This window comes from Calypte anna, chromosome 2 (genome assembly GCF_003957555.1).
Source record: "Calypte anna isolate BGI_N300 chromosome 2, bCalAnn1_v1.p, whole genome shotgun sequence".
Lineage (NCBI taxonomy): Eukaryota > Metazoa > Chordata > Aves > Apodiformes > Trochilidae > Calypte > Calypte anna.
Window position 1 is genome coordinate 47,651,218 of NC_044245.1, and position 15,937 is coordinate 47,667,154.

Sequence of the window (15,937 nt, forward strand, 5' to 3'; positions counted from 1 at the left end):
TGAACAAAACTTCGTTGGCATGGATATTGGTAAATTTTAATCAAATGACAATTTAAATGTTTTAAATTCAATGTATACTAACTCTGTTGCAGGCAGCGGTGTACACTTTATTCTGTAACTTTCAAAGCTGCCTTTTCAATTTAAAAATTTGTGTTACTACATTATGTTTGTCAGTTGTGTATAAACATGTAGGTATCTGTATACTTGTTAGGTAAACCATGATACAGCATCAGAATTTGCTTTTTTGATGTGCTTTTCCTTATATTGTGTCAGTAAAACTCTACAGATAAGCAAAATATGCAGCATCTGGGGTAAAAAAGACTTGCATGTGTTCATTTTCTTCCTTTTAAAGGGAGTTTCTCAGTACAAGGAGATCTCTGCACATCAGTGTTCTGAAGTCAAAACAGATGGAACAAACAAAGTGTAATACACTTAGCTGTAGCACACCTTGCTTTTTTTTTTTTTTTTAATTAGTAGTTGAAGAATTTCACACTATATAGTTTGTTTTGTCACCTCCTGTCATTTTCTAAATGAAAAAGCTCTGAAAATGGAACTATTTTATGTCCGTTTAGGTAAATTAAGCTTTTTTTTAACTTGGATGAGGTTATAATTTTGGATTGAAAAGGCACCCCTTGGAGAAATGGAATAATCATTACTTGCCTAGGTTGGTTTTTTTCTACTTTTTGGGTTAGTTTTTCCCCAGTAATCTTAAAGGTGTTACCTGTGTCTCATAATTCATTAGTGTCGATGTGTATGGAACATTAATTTACAGATGTAAAAGCTAAAGGGTTTGCGTCCTGGAGCAAGTTCCTCATCCTACCTAAAGCAAGACATGTGTTTATAGAGGATGTTATCTTAGTGATATTACCTTAATTATAACAATAACTGAGGCAGTTTCTGCTTATAAACCAGTAATTTGCTCTTGGATACCTCCACCATGGAGAAAATACAGATGTAAAACTGGTAGTCCATATTCCAGTGTGCTGGCATTTTAAGAAGTGGCTTCATGGGTCATATTGCTGTGTGTTGGACTTTTACATGCTTGTCTATGTGAATTTCATACAGATGGAAACATGAATAAACAAAAAGTAGGTAGATGTAGGAGGAAATGGGTTTTTTAATTACAACTTGAACTCTATGTGCATGCAATATGCCTTAGTATGGTTCTGTAGCACAATATGCTACAAAGTGGTTCTGTAGACCCAGTTTGATAAAGAGTGTAGCATAAAAGGACTATGAGTGTTTAGTTCTTTGGGTATGTATATGTGTGTATAGATAAATAAATTAAAACACTTGGGTTAATTCAGGAAAAGTTTCTGAAAATTCTTTTTAAGGAATGGATGAAAATTATGCTTAAGGGGGATGTATTACCGATGGAAACTTCTTGAAGTAAAATGAGTTATGCTGTAAGTAGGATTGAACACTGCTTTGCTTTTCACACTCCTAATGTGTGTGTTGCTTGCCTGCTAACCGTGGCTAAAAGGCATGAAGTCACAGGCAACTATTAAAACGTTTAGATTCTAAGCTTGTAAATATTGCATTTCTCACCAAATTGGAGTGAAATCCAGTCTTATGTTTCTTGTTCATCCACTTCATATCCACCGGGATGCAGCATTTGTGAAAGAATCAATTATCCGTTTGTTAGTCAGAAAAGCTTTACAAATTATACATTAGCAGATTGATTTCTCAGGTTCACCATTGGGGGACTGATGGTATAAGGTGGGTTGATGATGAGTGTCAGGGGAGAACGAGTTGCCACAAAGAACACAACTAAAAGAAGCTTTTTGAGTGGCCATGAATTTGTTCCTAATTGAAGAGCTGACATAATCCATACTAAGTGTGTTTATTTCAAGCATTTTACATTAGGTAATTGATTGTCACATGAGGTACATTTATTGGCACTTGATTTTCCTTTCCTTTAAATGTAGGATTTTGAAAAAACCTGCATTTAGATCTTCATGTGCAGGGTGCCTGTTAGCTTTTTCTCCTTAAACTTCTCTTTCTTCCATTAGGGTAACATTTTTTTGTTCTCTAGTGCCAGCTTGACATTATTGATTTTGAACAGTCAAACTTACTTATTTTGTCCAGAATTCCAAACATGTCTCCATCAGAAAGAAAACTGCAGCTAATGAAAACTCAGCTCAAGGTTTGCCAGAAATTCCACACTTTGTGAAGTTCTGAAGCCCTTCCTAGGTTAATCATTACAGTGTATTTCCTTCCCTAACTAACAGGATTCTTCTTACATCTACAGTTAGATTATATTGCTTTAGAAATACTATGTGTGCTATTATTATTATTTATGCCTTACTGGAAGTATTGTTGTAACTACAAAGATGATGTGCATTATTCCTCAGTGTTTGGCCTAGAGCTAGGGGTCCTGATCAGGTTAAAAAAATATTGCCCCATGAACTGTTAATTAAATAATTATTAATAATTTCCTCAATGTTTTATATGCAACTTCCTGTGGTTTTATGGCAAGCATTTAAGATTAGATCATCTCTTAGTGGAGTAATATTTAAATGGATGATATGTTCCTAACTTTAGATTGACACTTTGACCTCAGATTTCTGTTGTAGTTCTTAATTTTTTTTTTTAATATAAATTTGGATACGGTTTTTTTCCCCACACATTTAAAGCACTTTTAGAACAGTCATCTGACCAAACCTCAGAGCATATCCTGGTTCCTTCTTTATCAAATGATCAGTTCTTCAGATCATGATGAGTTACCCAAGGGAAAAATGGTTGTAACTCTTTGGCTGAGTTGTTAATATTTAATAAAAAAAAAAAAAAAAAAAGTTGAAGCGGAGTGAGGAAGAATAATCCATAAAATTATCAACCATCCATTTTTCTGAAATACCAAAATTCTCCAAAAAGTATTGACATGATATAAATACAACTAAATTTGGCAAATAGCTTTACTGACTTGCACAGCACTGTATTTATAAAAATCATTATGTGAAAAGATGAATTCGAGCTGATTCTAGAAGAAACACTTTAGTTTGAATAACATATGTACCAATGTTGACTGTGATTTTGTTTTTTTTCCCAATTTCCTGGATACAAATCTTAAACAGCTTTCCAGCAGAATGTAGTTCTGGGAATGATAGACTTGACAGTCAGCTCTGAACAAGAAAATGCTTACATTTGCTATTCTTCCCTGTGCTGGAACTTTAATTAAAAAACCCCTCTTGTTTGCTTTGTCTTGTTTTACATCATCTAGAATAGTGTCTTCTGTTGAAACTTAGCTGGAGGTTTGTGTAAGTGAGCAGGGCTGCTACTGCAAACAACGGGAAAAAAAGAATTGGATAAAGTGAAAGTTAAAAGCAAGAGAGATGTTAGGCTAGCAGAAGGCTTGTGACATGTTGCAAGTTACATACATATCATCAGATTTCTACTTAACAAATGAGATCTGATGTGCACAATTCTGAAAAACTTTTGGAAAAAAATGTAAAAACTGTGAAATTTCCCTCTCCCATAGTATTCTGCATGTATATAAAGAGAGGTTTTGCCTTACTAGGCATCATTTGGTTACTTGAGTACAATCACACATTTTATCTCCAAAGTGTGCCACATGGCTTCCAAACTGGAGCATGATAGATAAATTCCATCATTCTTCTCCTCACCTTCACTTCTTATAGGAAAATAACTTACATAGACTACCTTGCCTCCTTCTTTCACCTAATTTCTTGAGTGTCAAACTTTGTCAAAGCCATTTGCCAGCAGCATGGGAACTATGAACTGCAGAAATAATCTGTCAACTCTTCTTGACTGTCCTATTTTATTTCTTTTTCTGTTGGGCTTTGTTATAGTAGAGTGTCTTCAAGAAGGCCCATCACGCAGGAACGCTGTAAGATTTACTGTTGCTGTCACATCAGCCCTGACAACAGATGTAGATGCTGGAGAGATAAACCATTTGAACAGTGTATGTTTCTGTGCTTAGGTGGGGCTAATCAAGATGGTCTTTTGCCTTCCTGATTTTAGGACAATAAAAGAAGAGAGAAAGTTGTGGCAATGGTAACTTAGGTCCAACCCAGAACTAAAAAATAAGCCACTTCCATGATCAACTCAGTTGAACTTTGTGCTTGTCCTTCAGTGGGCTCAGAGGTATTTCTTATTGCAGAGGCAATGATGGAGACATCAGCATTTCGTTCCCTGCCCCGCTCCAACAAGTAAAAAATATATTCTCTTGCACTTTGATGAGCAAACCAGAAGTTTAGAAAGACAGGAATAGAGGTGTGTGCTAGTAATTTCTATGAAGCTTCCAGAAACTGAAGCTGACTACCTCAGTAAGTCTTGCCTTGCTCAACATCCTCCAGTCCTGGAATGAGCCATCTGTGTGTATAGCATCTGAGAATCAGAGCTTTAACAAGGACTGGTGGGCTTGAGCTGCACTCCCTACCTGATACCCCCAAGTGTGTCAGGGGCAATGAAGCCAGGGAGGGTTCACCAGCTGCCCACACTGCCAGTCATGTGCTTGCTCCTCATTTGGAAATGCATCAAGTTCCCTCTGTGACAAATGAAAATACTTCTGAAGCACATAAGGAGAGTTAGTTTGGCTTCCATGGCAGTGCAAACACACAGGGGAAACCCCACTTCGTGATAGGCAGTAACAGTGATATTTGCATGAAGCATGTTGCAGGGACCTAGTGTCTCCTGCACTTTAAGGCAGCAAGAAAGCAAAAGGTTTGGCAGCTCATCAGGCAACTTCTGCAGTGCATGGCTCAGTTGTTCAATATTAATTGGGAGGAAACACCTAGAAAATGAAGTATGATTTGGGCATATTGTATTTTGAAGTTGTAAGAGAGGAAAACTTTATTATACCAAACTGGATTTTGGTTTTTGTTTGTTTTGGATTATGGGGAAAAGGATTGCAAAGGCTGTGAGAAGACCATGGTTTATCTCCTGTAGATAGTCTATCAGGACAGTGTGTTTTTATATATTTTTTTATTATGAACTATTTATGTAATTCCAACTGCCATAGTGTATATAAGGACTTGAAATATTTTAGGCACAATTGTGTAACATCAAATGTGACCCCAGGACTCCAGCACTGTTCCAGTGACACTTTATTTTCGCTCAAACATATGGTGGATTTCTCTTATATCACTCTCAGAACCACAGAAGCGATCTGAGTTGTGGTTCAATCCATCCCAAATCTTAGGAGAGTAAGACAAGTTGTTCTTAAATGCATTAGAGATACTTTTTTTCAGTGAAGATCCTTCAATGATGCTTGAAATGATGAGGTATTGTTACAGAGGGTGAAATCAGGATCATGGTACATAAGGAGGTTTTTTGTTACTTCAGTAGAATTGGATGAGGTTTTGAATGTGAGAGGATATGCATTACAGAACTGATAAGTTAGTCCTTAGTATTTAAGGTAAGGATAGATGTTTAAAGTAGTAACAGGTGCCATGTGACCCAGTAAATTAGAACCAACAGTATATCTGGATAGGGAAAGGGAAATTTGTTAAATTGGGGTAGTCTTCAGGCTTTCCTCAGTTATTTGTCTAAGAATTACTAACCTCTGTTGCACTTCAATGCTTCTAATACTCACTTCAGAGAACACTATTAGATGTAAAAAAAAAAAAAAGCAGGAGAAGTGATTTGAAGGAAGAAATAATACTAGTATAGACATCAGATCAAGCCAGAAGTTGCGTTGATGCTTTGGTCAGCTTGTTTTATCTGAATTTTTGATGGAGGAAGAGGTTCTCAACAAGCATCTGTGCTGTGCAGGTGCACGTGCTCAAGGTCTGGGAGTTTGGTACTTCACAAGAACTCCAAAGCCCTGGGGTGCATAACTGCAAAAAATGACAAATTTTTGGGTTACGAGAAGGCTGGAAAAAGGGCTGTCTTCTGGCCTTGACATAGAAATGCCTGTTCTGTGGGTTTTTTTGATTTGTGCAGCTAAGCAGTACACAACCATTTACATGCACATCCCAGGAACACACTGGGGGCATTACAGCCTCTGATTGTTGATGGAACTTTAAAGCCAACTTTAAGTGTTGTTTCATTCTTTTTTCTTTTTTTTTTTAAATTTTCTCTCTCTAGAGCCCAGTGAAGATAAATCAGATCAGCCTGGATGAAAGTGGAGAACACATGGGTGTTTGCTCAGAAGATGGCAAGGTACAACAAAGCCATGTCTGCATTTAATGAAGTAGAGGGAAGTCCTCACTATTACACTTGAGATAATTGTTACAATCTGCAGAGTTAATTCATGCATTTAGCACCACCACTTTGACCATCTGTTTTGAGAACTGAACTCACTTTTGAATACTCAAAATGAAACTCAAATATACTTTGCACAAATGTGCTGTAGAAAAAGTAATTACAAGAATGTCAATAATGTAACTGGTATTAAGCTGATTAACAGCTGTGGCAGGAGGACATGTCACCTTAATCATTATTGCTGTGCCAGTTATACTTCAGTGACTACTCTGCTGTTCCTGCAAGACAGTACTTTAATGCCTTTCTGCTATAAATCCACAAAATTGGATTTTGTGGGCATGATTTCTGTGGGCTGGTGGTTTTCATTTTCACACAGGTTATGAATGTTTCTCTTGAATTATAGAATCTTTTGATAAGCAATCATAGTTTATCAGAAGAATAAAGTGTCTTACAACAGCCACATTAAATAAATGTAAAATCGATATATGTACAGTTTCCTAAAAAACTGGCACCTACTTCCTTGACTGAGGACATATATCATTTGTGCAGTGTATAACTAACAATTATCAGTGCTTCTCTAGAATGTTGAGCTGTGACATTTAGTGGTTTTGGTGATTGATTTTCCACTTATAAGAATGTCTTTTTTGTTTTTAAGTGAATGGCAGTCTTTTCTGATGTTGGTTTGCAATGATAAAATTCTAATGCACAGGATGTCTTTAAGCTTCTTTTCTCATACAGTGCTTATATACAAATGCAGTGCATTAAAAATAATTTAGGTAATTTCTCGATGTCCATCTTATTGAGGAGAGCATTTCTTACAGAAGGGACATGGGGGGAGGGGAAATGTTGAGGATTCTAATGGATACATCTCGTTCATTATGAGTCCTATAAATGAAAACTAAAATTTGATTTTGCAGTAGGCAAAATAGGGAAATGACCCCCCCACACAGTGTGTGCTTGGGTTTTTACTTTCCCAGAAGGTGGTTTTTTTCCTCAACAGGCAGGTAGCCAAGCCTTTTGTTTCTCAGAGATATCTTGATGTCAGTATCTTGACACAGTAATTGGGATACTAGTGCCTATCAAAGTGGGTTGTAGAATTTTACAGCCTGTGAGAAACACAGCAAGGATGTCCTAATTGTCTAAGCAAGATAAGGGAAGGGTCAGTAATTGTGCAAGGCAATAAAAACATTAAGCTAGTGTGGTTGGTTTGGATGTTTGGAATGGTGGGGGGAAGGAAGCATTTGCTATAAGGGCTCCTCAGGTCTGACTGTGGCTGTATTGAAATAGGCACATTGCAGTGGGACTACAAGCTACTCATATATTTAATATATTGAATTACTACTAGAGATATGTTGTTGATTTCAGAAACATTCAAAAATGCCTAATCCCTGCTCGGGTGTGGCAGTATTTGAAAAGACTCCAGTGCTTTAAATGTTGAATCTGTCTTTGTTTAGTGATATAGCTTTTGTGGGTGCAGCCGATGACATTACATACAAGGCAATTTAAACTGTGGTCCCCAAGCCAGGGCTAATTCTGGTAATGCTTTTGATGCAGGGCTGGAGTATCACAAGTGCAATATTCATCATATTTGTGTTCATAAAGTGCAAGGAAATTGAGGCTTCACCATATACTACACTGAAAAGCTCGTCTGTAGATTTGAAACATCTGGCTGTTTTAGAAGTTGGATTTTCCCCTTGACAGATAAAGGTGTTTCTCTACCAAAGAATCCACCCCTAAAATGGGTGAAAGCACATACTTGTATGCTGTGCTACTGTATAAGAAAAAGCCTGAAATTTTTTTGTCAGATAATGCAGCATTTCAAGGTTCTGGGTCATAACAAAACTGTAACTTAGCATTCCATATATCTCTTTAGTTACTACAGTGGGAGCTGCTGTATTTGTAAGAAGGTAAACACACAAGTTTGTTTTCATAGTTTTCATTAACTCAAATAAATAAAAGTAGTGAGATCCTTTTTAAAAAACACAAAAACAAAAAACAAACAAAAAAAACCCTGAAAAAAAAGGTTAGTTTTAGTTTTCTTAAATCTGTTTTAAACAAAATGGGGTATAATAAGACGACCTGTGAATTTTAAGCCAGGTGGGGTGATGTGCAGGTGTTTTCTGCCAATTAATGCAGACATCTTCAGACCACTACAAAAGCTTTTTGCAATAAGCAGGGAGTACATTTCCCATATCAAAGTGGATCCAATATGAGGAAGCTGGAAACCATTTGTCTTCTTGAAGGCAAGCCTTATGATGAGAACATTCTTCTCATTTCTGCTCTGCTGTCTGATGTATTTTATTTAACTGCTTTTTTTCTTTCTTTTCCCACTCTCAAACTAGATTTGGACTAGCTGTGATGACTGGGATAGAAGCATAGCAGCACAATGCAATTCTCTAAGCCTCTTTTGGGTTGGGCAGCATCCAGGCTTAATGTTAGAACCTGGCACCTGGATCTTATACGTGGCCAACAAGCACTTGCAGCTTTACTGTGCTGCATGTTTCAGTCTTGAAAAATCTTTCTTGCCAATGGGACTCAGCTGCAGCTGGTCACCACTGGCACAGAGGGGAACAGAGACTGGAACCAGCACTGCCACTCTGGTCTGGCCACTGGCTGGGTAGAATGACTACATGTTGAAATACTAGGGTATAAGAGGAGAATTTGGAGGCTGGAATAAATAAAAAGGGAAGCAGGCTACAATCTGGTTATTTTTTTGCTTACTTGTATGCTGTGTTAAAAAATCTGGATCTGATTCCTGCTTTTGCTCTCGTGTCATAACAGTAAAGTTGTATCCTTATTTTTTTTTATATACAAAGAAATAGAAATTATATGGAAAGCCCATATGCCTACATGTTTTCATGTAATTTTTAATGGCTGTAACAACATTTATGTTAAGAATGTCCAAGAAGTGTTACATTGATAATTTTTCAAGACACGTAGTTTTTAAATAAATTGTGTTTCTTTTCCTGCCTTTTGATCCCTGAATGCTGGTTGCTTCTTCCACATGTGGAAGCAAAGAAACAGCAAAGTCTGTATGCACTGGAGTGCTGGGTTCTGGATATTTAAAATCAGAGTGGGCTGGCAAAGTATGGTGTAATGTCATAATTAAATCCTTTTTCCAGCTACCCAAAAACATCATGAGCTGAATGGGGATAGAAAGTGGAAATAGATAAATCCAATATAGTTTTGTAATAGCAAAAGAATTGCTTTCTCTCTGAAGAGTAAAAGACATTAAGAAGTAATAAACTGTTATCCTTTGTCCCTAGAGTAAACGTAATATGTATTTTATGCTGAGTTGTGTTTTCCTCTTTAGTTAGCTGGCTCCATTGTGTTTTTATAGTCTTAAATAAATAATATCATGTTGCCATGTTCAATGTAGTATCAAAAAATGTTGAAGGCATTACTGCTAATGTTAATTTTGATTAATTAGTTCTAATTTGAGAGGGTTGCTTTGTCCTTTTTGAAGATTTTGCTTCCATGGAATTTTCAGTGTTGTTTAAGCTATGTCTACATGTTTTCTCCCTCTTTTCCTCTCTCTGTCTTATTTTTCTTTTTCTTGGTTTCTTATTTTATTTAGTCTGTTGCACTGGATATGCTGTGCCAACTGATGAAAACAAAAACCCAGAAAACAAAATCCTCTAGACATCAGCCCGAAGGTTTTCTAGGCTTACAGCCAGGCCCAACTCAAATAAACCCCTTTGGTTGGCTATACATAATCACAGCTTTGTGATGCATCTCACTGTCTACAAATATTGATTTTCCAATCCTTTGGAGCGGTAGCTCAGCCCTACACAGTGCATGCAGCAGTATTTTTAAAGCATGTTGTTAGAGGCAGTGTATTCACTAATGAGTAAGGGACAGAGCTGATAATGCTGCTTTAGGAGATGTATCCAGGAGACAAGCTTGAAAAGGAGATGATGTGGTTTGAGTTGTTTTTAACTTCACTGAGACTGCTGAACTTTGAGCCAGTCTGATGGTGGCTTAGTTCCTCGCTGATGGCTTATTTCTTCTTGTAGTTTACCTGAAGTCTAATATTTTCATTCTTGTCTCCTTGACTGCAGGAATTTTGGACATTTGTGTCCTCTGAACTGATCTTTTTAGAGCTATTAAGCCTAACTTCTTGAGGCCCATTACTGGTGTTCTCTGGATTTGTTCTGCAGATCTTTGTCTAGTCGTTTGGGGGTGTTTGTTATGATTCTTTTTTTTTTTTATTTTCCCTTTGAAGGAACCATGAATGGGATGAGGAAACAAAGAAACAAGATTAAAAGATCTCTTAGATCTTTGAGTCCAGCTTGTTGAACATGCAAAGCAGTTACTGATGGGATTATATTTTCCAGAAAATAAGGGTGGATGACTAAACTGGTCTGAGAAACTTCTAAAGTAGATCTGTCAGATACTGTTTTCCACTGATTGCTCCATGCAAAGTTTTTTTTTCTCTCCCTTCTCCCACCAGCAGTGTCCATCCGTGCTGGGGTAATTTGTTCCAGCAGTTTCTGGCAGTGAGTGGAAACTTCTTAATATCATAGGAAAAAAGAAACCAGTTATTATTCTTTGTGGAAATGATAAATAGTAAATCAGTTACTAATTCCTGGATATAAGTCTTCAAGCCTGGTTTACTCCTTAGTTCTGCAGGAACTGAGTTGTCAACTATCACATCCAACAACTGAGGAAGGGAATATTTCATGTATGAAGAGACGTGAGCCCAAAAGAAAGTTTCACATAAAAAAAACTTGAGAAATTGAATAATCCTACTCCATAGTCATAGCATCCAAGTCTAAAAATATTTCTTACCACTTGATACATCTGTATCTGTTCTGTAAATAAAGTGTAGAAAACATTTTAAAACATCTTAATTATCTTCATAGTAGAAACATACTCTGTTTTCTTGGTTATTTTAATGCTGAGCATTCTTCAGATGCATTAATTCTGATAGATATTCCAGTTGCCTATGGTCACAACTTCAGTGCTAACTATTAAATGTATCAAGACATGAACATAGATGAAAAGGGAGGAATCTTCAGAGAAAGACATTTCCAGTGGTCATGGAATAAAAAAAAATAGCAATGAATGCACTTGGGAGAAGGAGAGAATGCCAAGAAATATATGGTGTTTAGTTTTCAGGCTGGTTTTGCTTTATTGCCACAAATTTCTTTTTTCTTATGTAAACCTGGTATTGCTTGGAGGGGAAGAAATACACAGTTCTTTCTCAGAAAGGAGGAGGTTTTAATTTATCTTCCCCTGAACGATATTATGTTGCTCTTACCTTACTTAGATCACTATCTGTTAAACAGATTTGATCAGCCTAAAGCAAAAGGAACGTCTAGTTTTTGTTGTAACAAAAGAAAGGAAAAAGATTCACATTAAGTACTTCTGCAGAGCTGCAAATAGTTAGAGATATGCCATAATAGAAGCCCAAAATGTCTCAACCCTGAATTGTTAAATACAGCTTTCTTTTAGGAAAAAAGATGTAACTGTTAGCATTCAAAGGAATCTTTGTGATGTAGTGATGTACATTCACCTTTAATTGTCAGGTGGCTATGAGATAAATATATTTTTGGGTTTTTTTATGCACTTCTTTAGGTCCAGGTATTTGGATTGTATTCAGCGGAAGAGTTTCATGAAACGTTTGACTGTCCTATTAAAGTAAGTGCTTGTTTTAATCTTTAGTAATTGTGTTGCTGTCGTCTCTAATAACAGAAAGGTGACATTGAATTTAAATGAGAGAGAGGAATACTGCTTCCTTGTAATGTTATTCAAGTCACTAAAAAATAGTTATCTATATCAATATAAAAGCTTTTGATCTAGTTAGGCATCAAGAAAGCCAATCTTGGCTTTGTAATAAGTATTATTGAGTTTTCCAAACAAAAAAAGCAAAGTGAAAGAGAAATTGTCCTGTTTCAGCTGTTACCTGTCTCAACATATTTCTTTCTTTGTAGATATGTGATATAAATTCTGAGGGTTCTGCTAACCATGAGGTCAATACTTTGCAATGAATTTGTATCTGTTAAACGTACCTCACGATAGGGCAGTGGGTGGTGATGCTGATGTAACCTTTCTGCAGGAAAAACCTCAGTTACACCCTGCCTCAGAGACGTGTAGCTGCCTGGCTGGTGAGCAAGCACCTCTAGTAGGTGTATGGAAAGATGTAGCTGTTTTTAACAAGAAAATTTTTTGCAGAAGTAAAGTAGTGTGGGCAAATGATTGCATTTTGCTGCTTGGGGTCTTCCATTTTGCAGCTGTTCTTGGGGGGGAAGAAGGAATGAGGTCCTTGAGCTTTCACATGCATCAGATGTGACTCATTGGCCTTTTAGGGCCTTATTGTGCATCTCCCACTCTTGACATGTAATGCATAATGCAAAGAGGCTGTTTAAGGCCCACTGATGCTACAGGAGGTTGATCTGAGACAGGACCAAGGTGTTTGTGCCCTCTAGGCAGGCCCCAAACAATACTTTCTTGGGGTAGCTGTTGCTTGTGGCAGTCCTGTGCTGCACAGTCCTGATTTTACTCCCTGCTGTGCAAAAGAATTTTTTTGGTGTAATGTGGCCCTCAGAATCAGGTGTGTGACTTGTCTCATGTTACCTAATATAGATCATTATTCTTTTCTAGGAAAAATAGATGTCTGAAACAGCTAGGTTCTACTTAAGAGAAAGAACTTGGCTGTAATGCTTGATCCTTGGCAAAGGTTTATCTACTTTAAAAAGTGATGTGTTGCTCTCTGTAAACTCTTATTTAAGCAATAACACAATCTTTTCTTTTTTTTTTTTCTTCTCCCCCCGCTGCTCCCTGCAGATTGTTGCTGTTCATCCTCATTTTGTAAGATCACACTTCAAGCAATTTGTAACAGGAGGGAAAAAGGTAAGCAGTCACAGTGTAATGAACTTTACACTATGTAAAGTTACCAGATAGCTTAAACATCTGTTTAAGATAGCTCAAAAGACTGTGTATGTGATTTTTAACACCTAGACCAAAGAATTCTTCTTTTCCCTTCTCTTAATGCATTGTATTAAAAAAAATTCTTACTTAACTAAGAATAATTCCAACATGGTAGAACTCCACTTTTTATGTTAAGCCATGTTGCAACACAGAAATACTTCTGTCTACATAATGTCAAAAAAATGTTATTTCCTAGGCCAGATTTTCTGCATTCATTTTAATTTGTTGAAGTTGGAGTGGAGGTTAGACCTTAACACTGAACTTCTACAATGCATGGCCTTGGTGTTTGGGATTTTTCTTTTGCTTTGGTTTTGGTTTTCATTTGTTTGCTTGTTTGTTTTTAAAATAAACAAATCCAAGTATATTCATCAGTTCTTTTTCCTGGTGTGCGTTTTTTTTATTCATGTGTTTTTAAAATAATTCAGATCAGTACTTATTAGAGTAGAGCTCCCATGTTTTAAAGTTCTTGTATCTGTGTAGTTGTCTTCTACCTTGGGCAGTTGTTATTTTAAATGTGCATCAGGTGTCTCATTGGTGTAGGGTGCAATTCTGACTTCCAGATTACAGTTGCTTCCGAGTTCTGCAAGTGTCTTTTATCACATTGCATCTTTTCAGTCAAAATACAAAAAAGTTTGGTTTGGAACAGTTTCTTGATTCCATGGACTTTCCCTGTTGCCTTTTCTTATGAATTAAGGATGTACAACCTTCACTTACAGGAGCATCAAACTGAATGCTATTACTTTCTCTTACCAGCATGTGGGAAATACAGGCTTCTAGTGCAGAAGAAAACTTAATTTTGATTAACTCTTTATAGTTCAAAGCAAAGCTGTGTTCCATTTTGCTTTTTAAGTGGCATGTGTGCTTGACAGCTTTTGCTGGCTGGTCAGAGTTGGTGTTGTCCTTAAAATAATGCACAGTCAGTATATGTCTTTGTCAGCCACCAGTTTGTGAAGCTTTTTAGTGCTGATAAAAGTGGTATGGAAAAAGAGAAGCAGGGAATTAATAGAACTGGGCTCCTTCAGGTGGTAAAAGAGCTTGCATTCACCTGATGCTGAACAGAAAAAAACATCAGGGAGTTAACACATTCTCTTTGGTTATCTTTGATTACTTGACAGGTTGTTTTATATTCTGTCCTCTGGGGAATGGTGTATTCGTTCTTAATGCAGCCATTTTTTGCTGGGGAACTTTCTTCTTCAGAAAAACTTTAATTGACATCTTATCATAAACTATTTAACATTGAAATAAATGGCCCTCAACAAATGTAATTTGATTTTACTGATACACAAAACCATCAAATAGAACCTCTTGGCCTTGTGATTAGAAACTCTTCCCCTTTTCTCCTACTTCAAAAAGAATATATGTGCTTGTATAACAGCAACAACAACAGCTCTGTGAAAATTCAGAAAGCTAAATTCCACCTACTTAGTCACTGAAGGTACATTTTTCTTTTCTGAAAAGAAAAAGGCCTTGAAAATACATGCAAATGGGAAGCAAGTACTTGCCCCCCTGACCTTTAACACCGTTTTGTCTCATCTTAAAAAAAAGCCAACACTTTATTATCTGCTTAAATTTACTATTTTCATAGCCAACCATGAAAAAAATAAAGCCGTAGTAGAATCCTTAATGAATGGTGTGAGGGGGTAATTACCACCTCTTAAAATGTGAAGAAACATGCAGTTCTTCATAACAATATAAAGTGTATGAAAAATATACTTTACAGTACCAAGACCCACTGCAGAGCATTCTGCAAATGTTCAAGGTGAGCAACAATCTCTTAAACAGCAAGAGAAAAACAAACAATCAAAGAAAATTAAAAGGAGAAAGAGGAGGAAAAAGCTAAGTGATGAATTTCAGGGATGCAGGTCCTCAGATCCCAAGACAGGTGGATATTTGGAACTTGGGTGAATTGTCATGTGATGCTGAGATTTGCCAGGTCTTAGAAGCTGAGCCAGACCTAAACCTGACTTAGGAGCAGTGCCCCCTGAGGTAGCTGTTGAAATCATTGCAGATTGTTGGAAGCTTAACTCTGCTGTTCATATATTTATATACAGTTGCTTAGCTAGAGTCCTTTAAGAGCATGTTTTATCTAAATGGTATTATGAACTAATTAAACACTTTAAACTGTTTGCTTAGTAAAGCACTGTTTTTTTTAAAGTTAAGAACTTTTGTTAAGCTTTGAATAATATAATTGCCTTCTATTTTGGTCTGGAAAGGCTTTTTTTCTACCCCCTTTTTCAATGGATGAGTGTTATCTGTGCCTGGAAACAGGGCAGGTATTTTGGAAACACTGGCACAATCACAGTATGAAACAATAGGTACCATATTAAACAGAGGCACTTCCCTGCTCCCCTCCCCCTTATCTCTGCAATTAACTACAACACCATTGCAATGACTTGGCAGATGATGGTAGCCCTTAAATAATAATACCTTATATTGTAAATAACAGGGCATTCCTGTCCAGAGCAGACAGTGGAGATTCAAAGCAAGGGAAAAGACAAATACTGTGCTATTGAAGGCCATACCCTTCTACCTAAAAAAGGGTCTAATCTTAAAAAATAACAGGGTAAAAGCCAGCTAAATTAGGGTGGTAAAGCTGAAAACAAGATGTACTTTATTTAACTGTTAGAGGGCTGGTCTTTCCCAGCACATCAACTAAATTAATGTTGTTGCAAAGTCCAGGAATCCATTATATCCGGCGGGTTAAAGAGGCAGTGCTAACAGACAAAACACTGAAGGACATTTCAGTTCCTAAGTCAAGGCATCAGCTATTGCATCTTATGTAAAGATAAGGTGAGCAGGACAACTTGAGGTTTCTTTCTAGGCAGAGGCATTGATGAGA

General features: G+C 36.8%; 1 protein-coding gene across 1 annotated transcript in view; it reads left to right on the forward strand.

Annotated features, from left to right (window-relative positions):
- VPS41 (VPS41 subunit of HOPS complex) overlaps positions 1–15,937 on the forward strand; it is a 101,444-nt gene that overhangs the window by 31,812 nt on the left and 53,695 nt on the right. Inside the window, exons 5-7 of the mRNA XM_030445098.1 lie at positions 6,049–6,123; positions 11,746–11,808; positions 12,955–13,020. Coding sequence (XP_030300958.1) covers positions 6,049–6,123; positions 11,746–11,808; positions 12,955–13,020 — 204 coding nt within the window. The remainder of the gene's footprint in view (positions 1–6,048; positions 6,124–11,745; positions 11,809–12,954; positions 13,021–15,937) is intronic.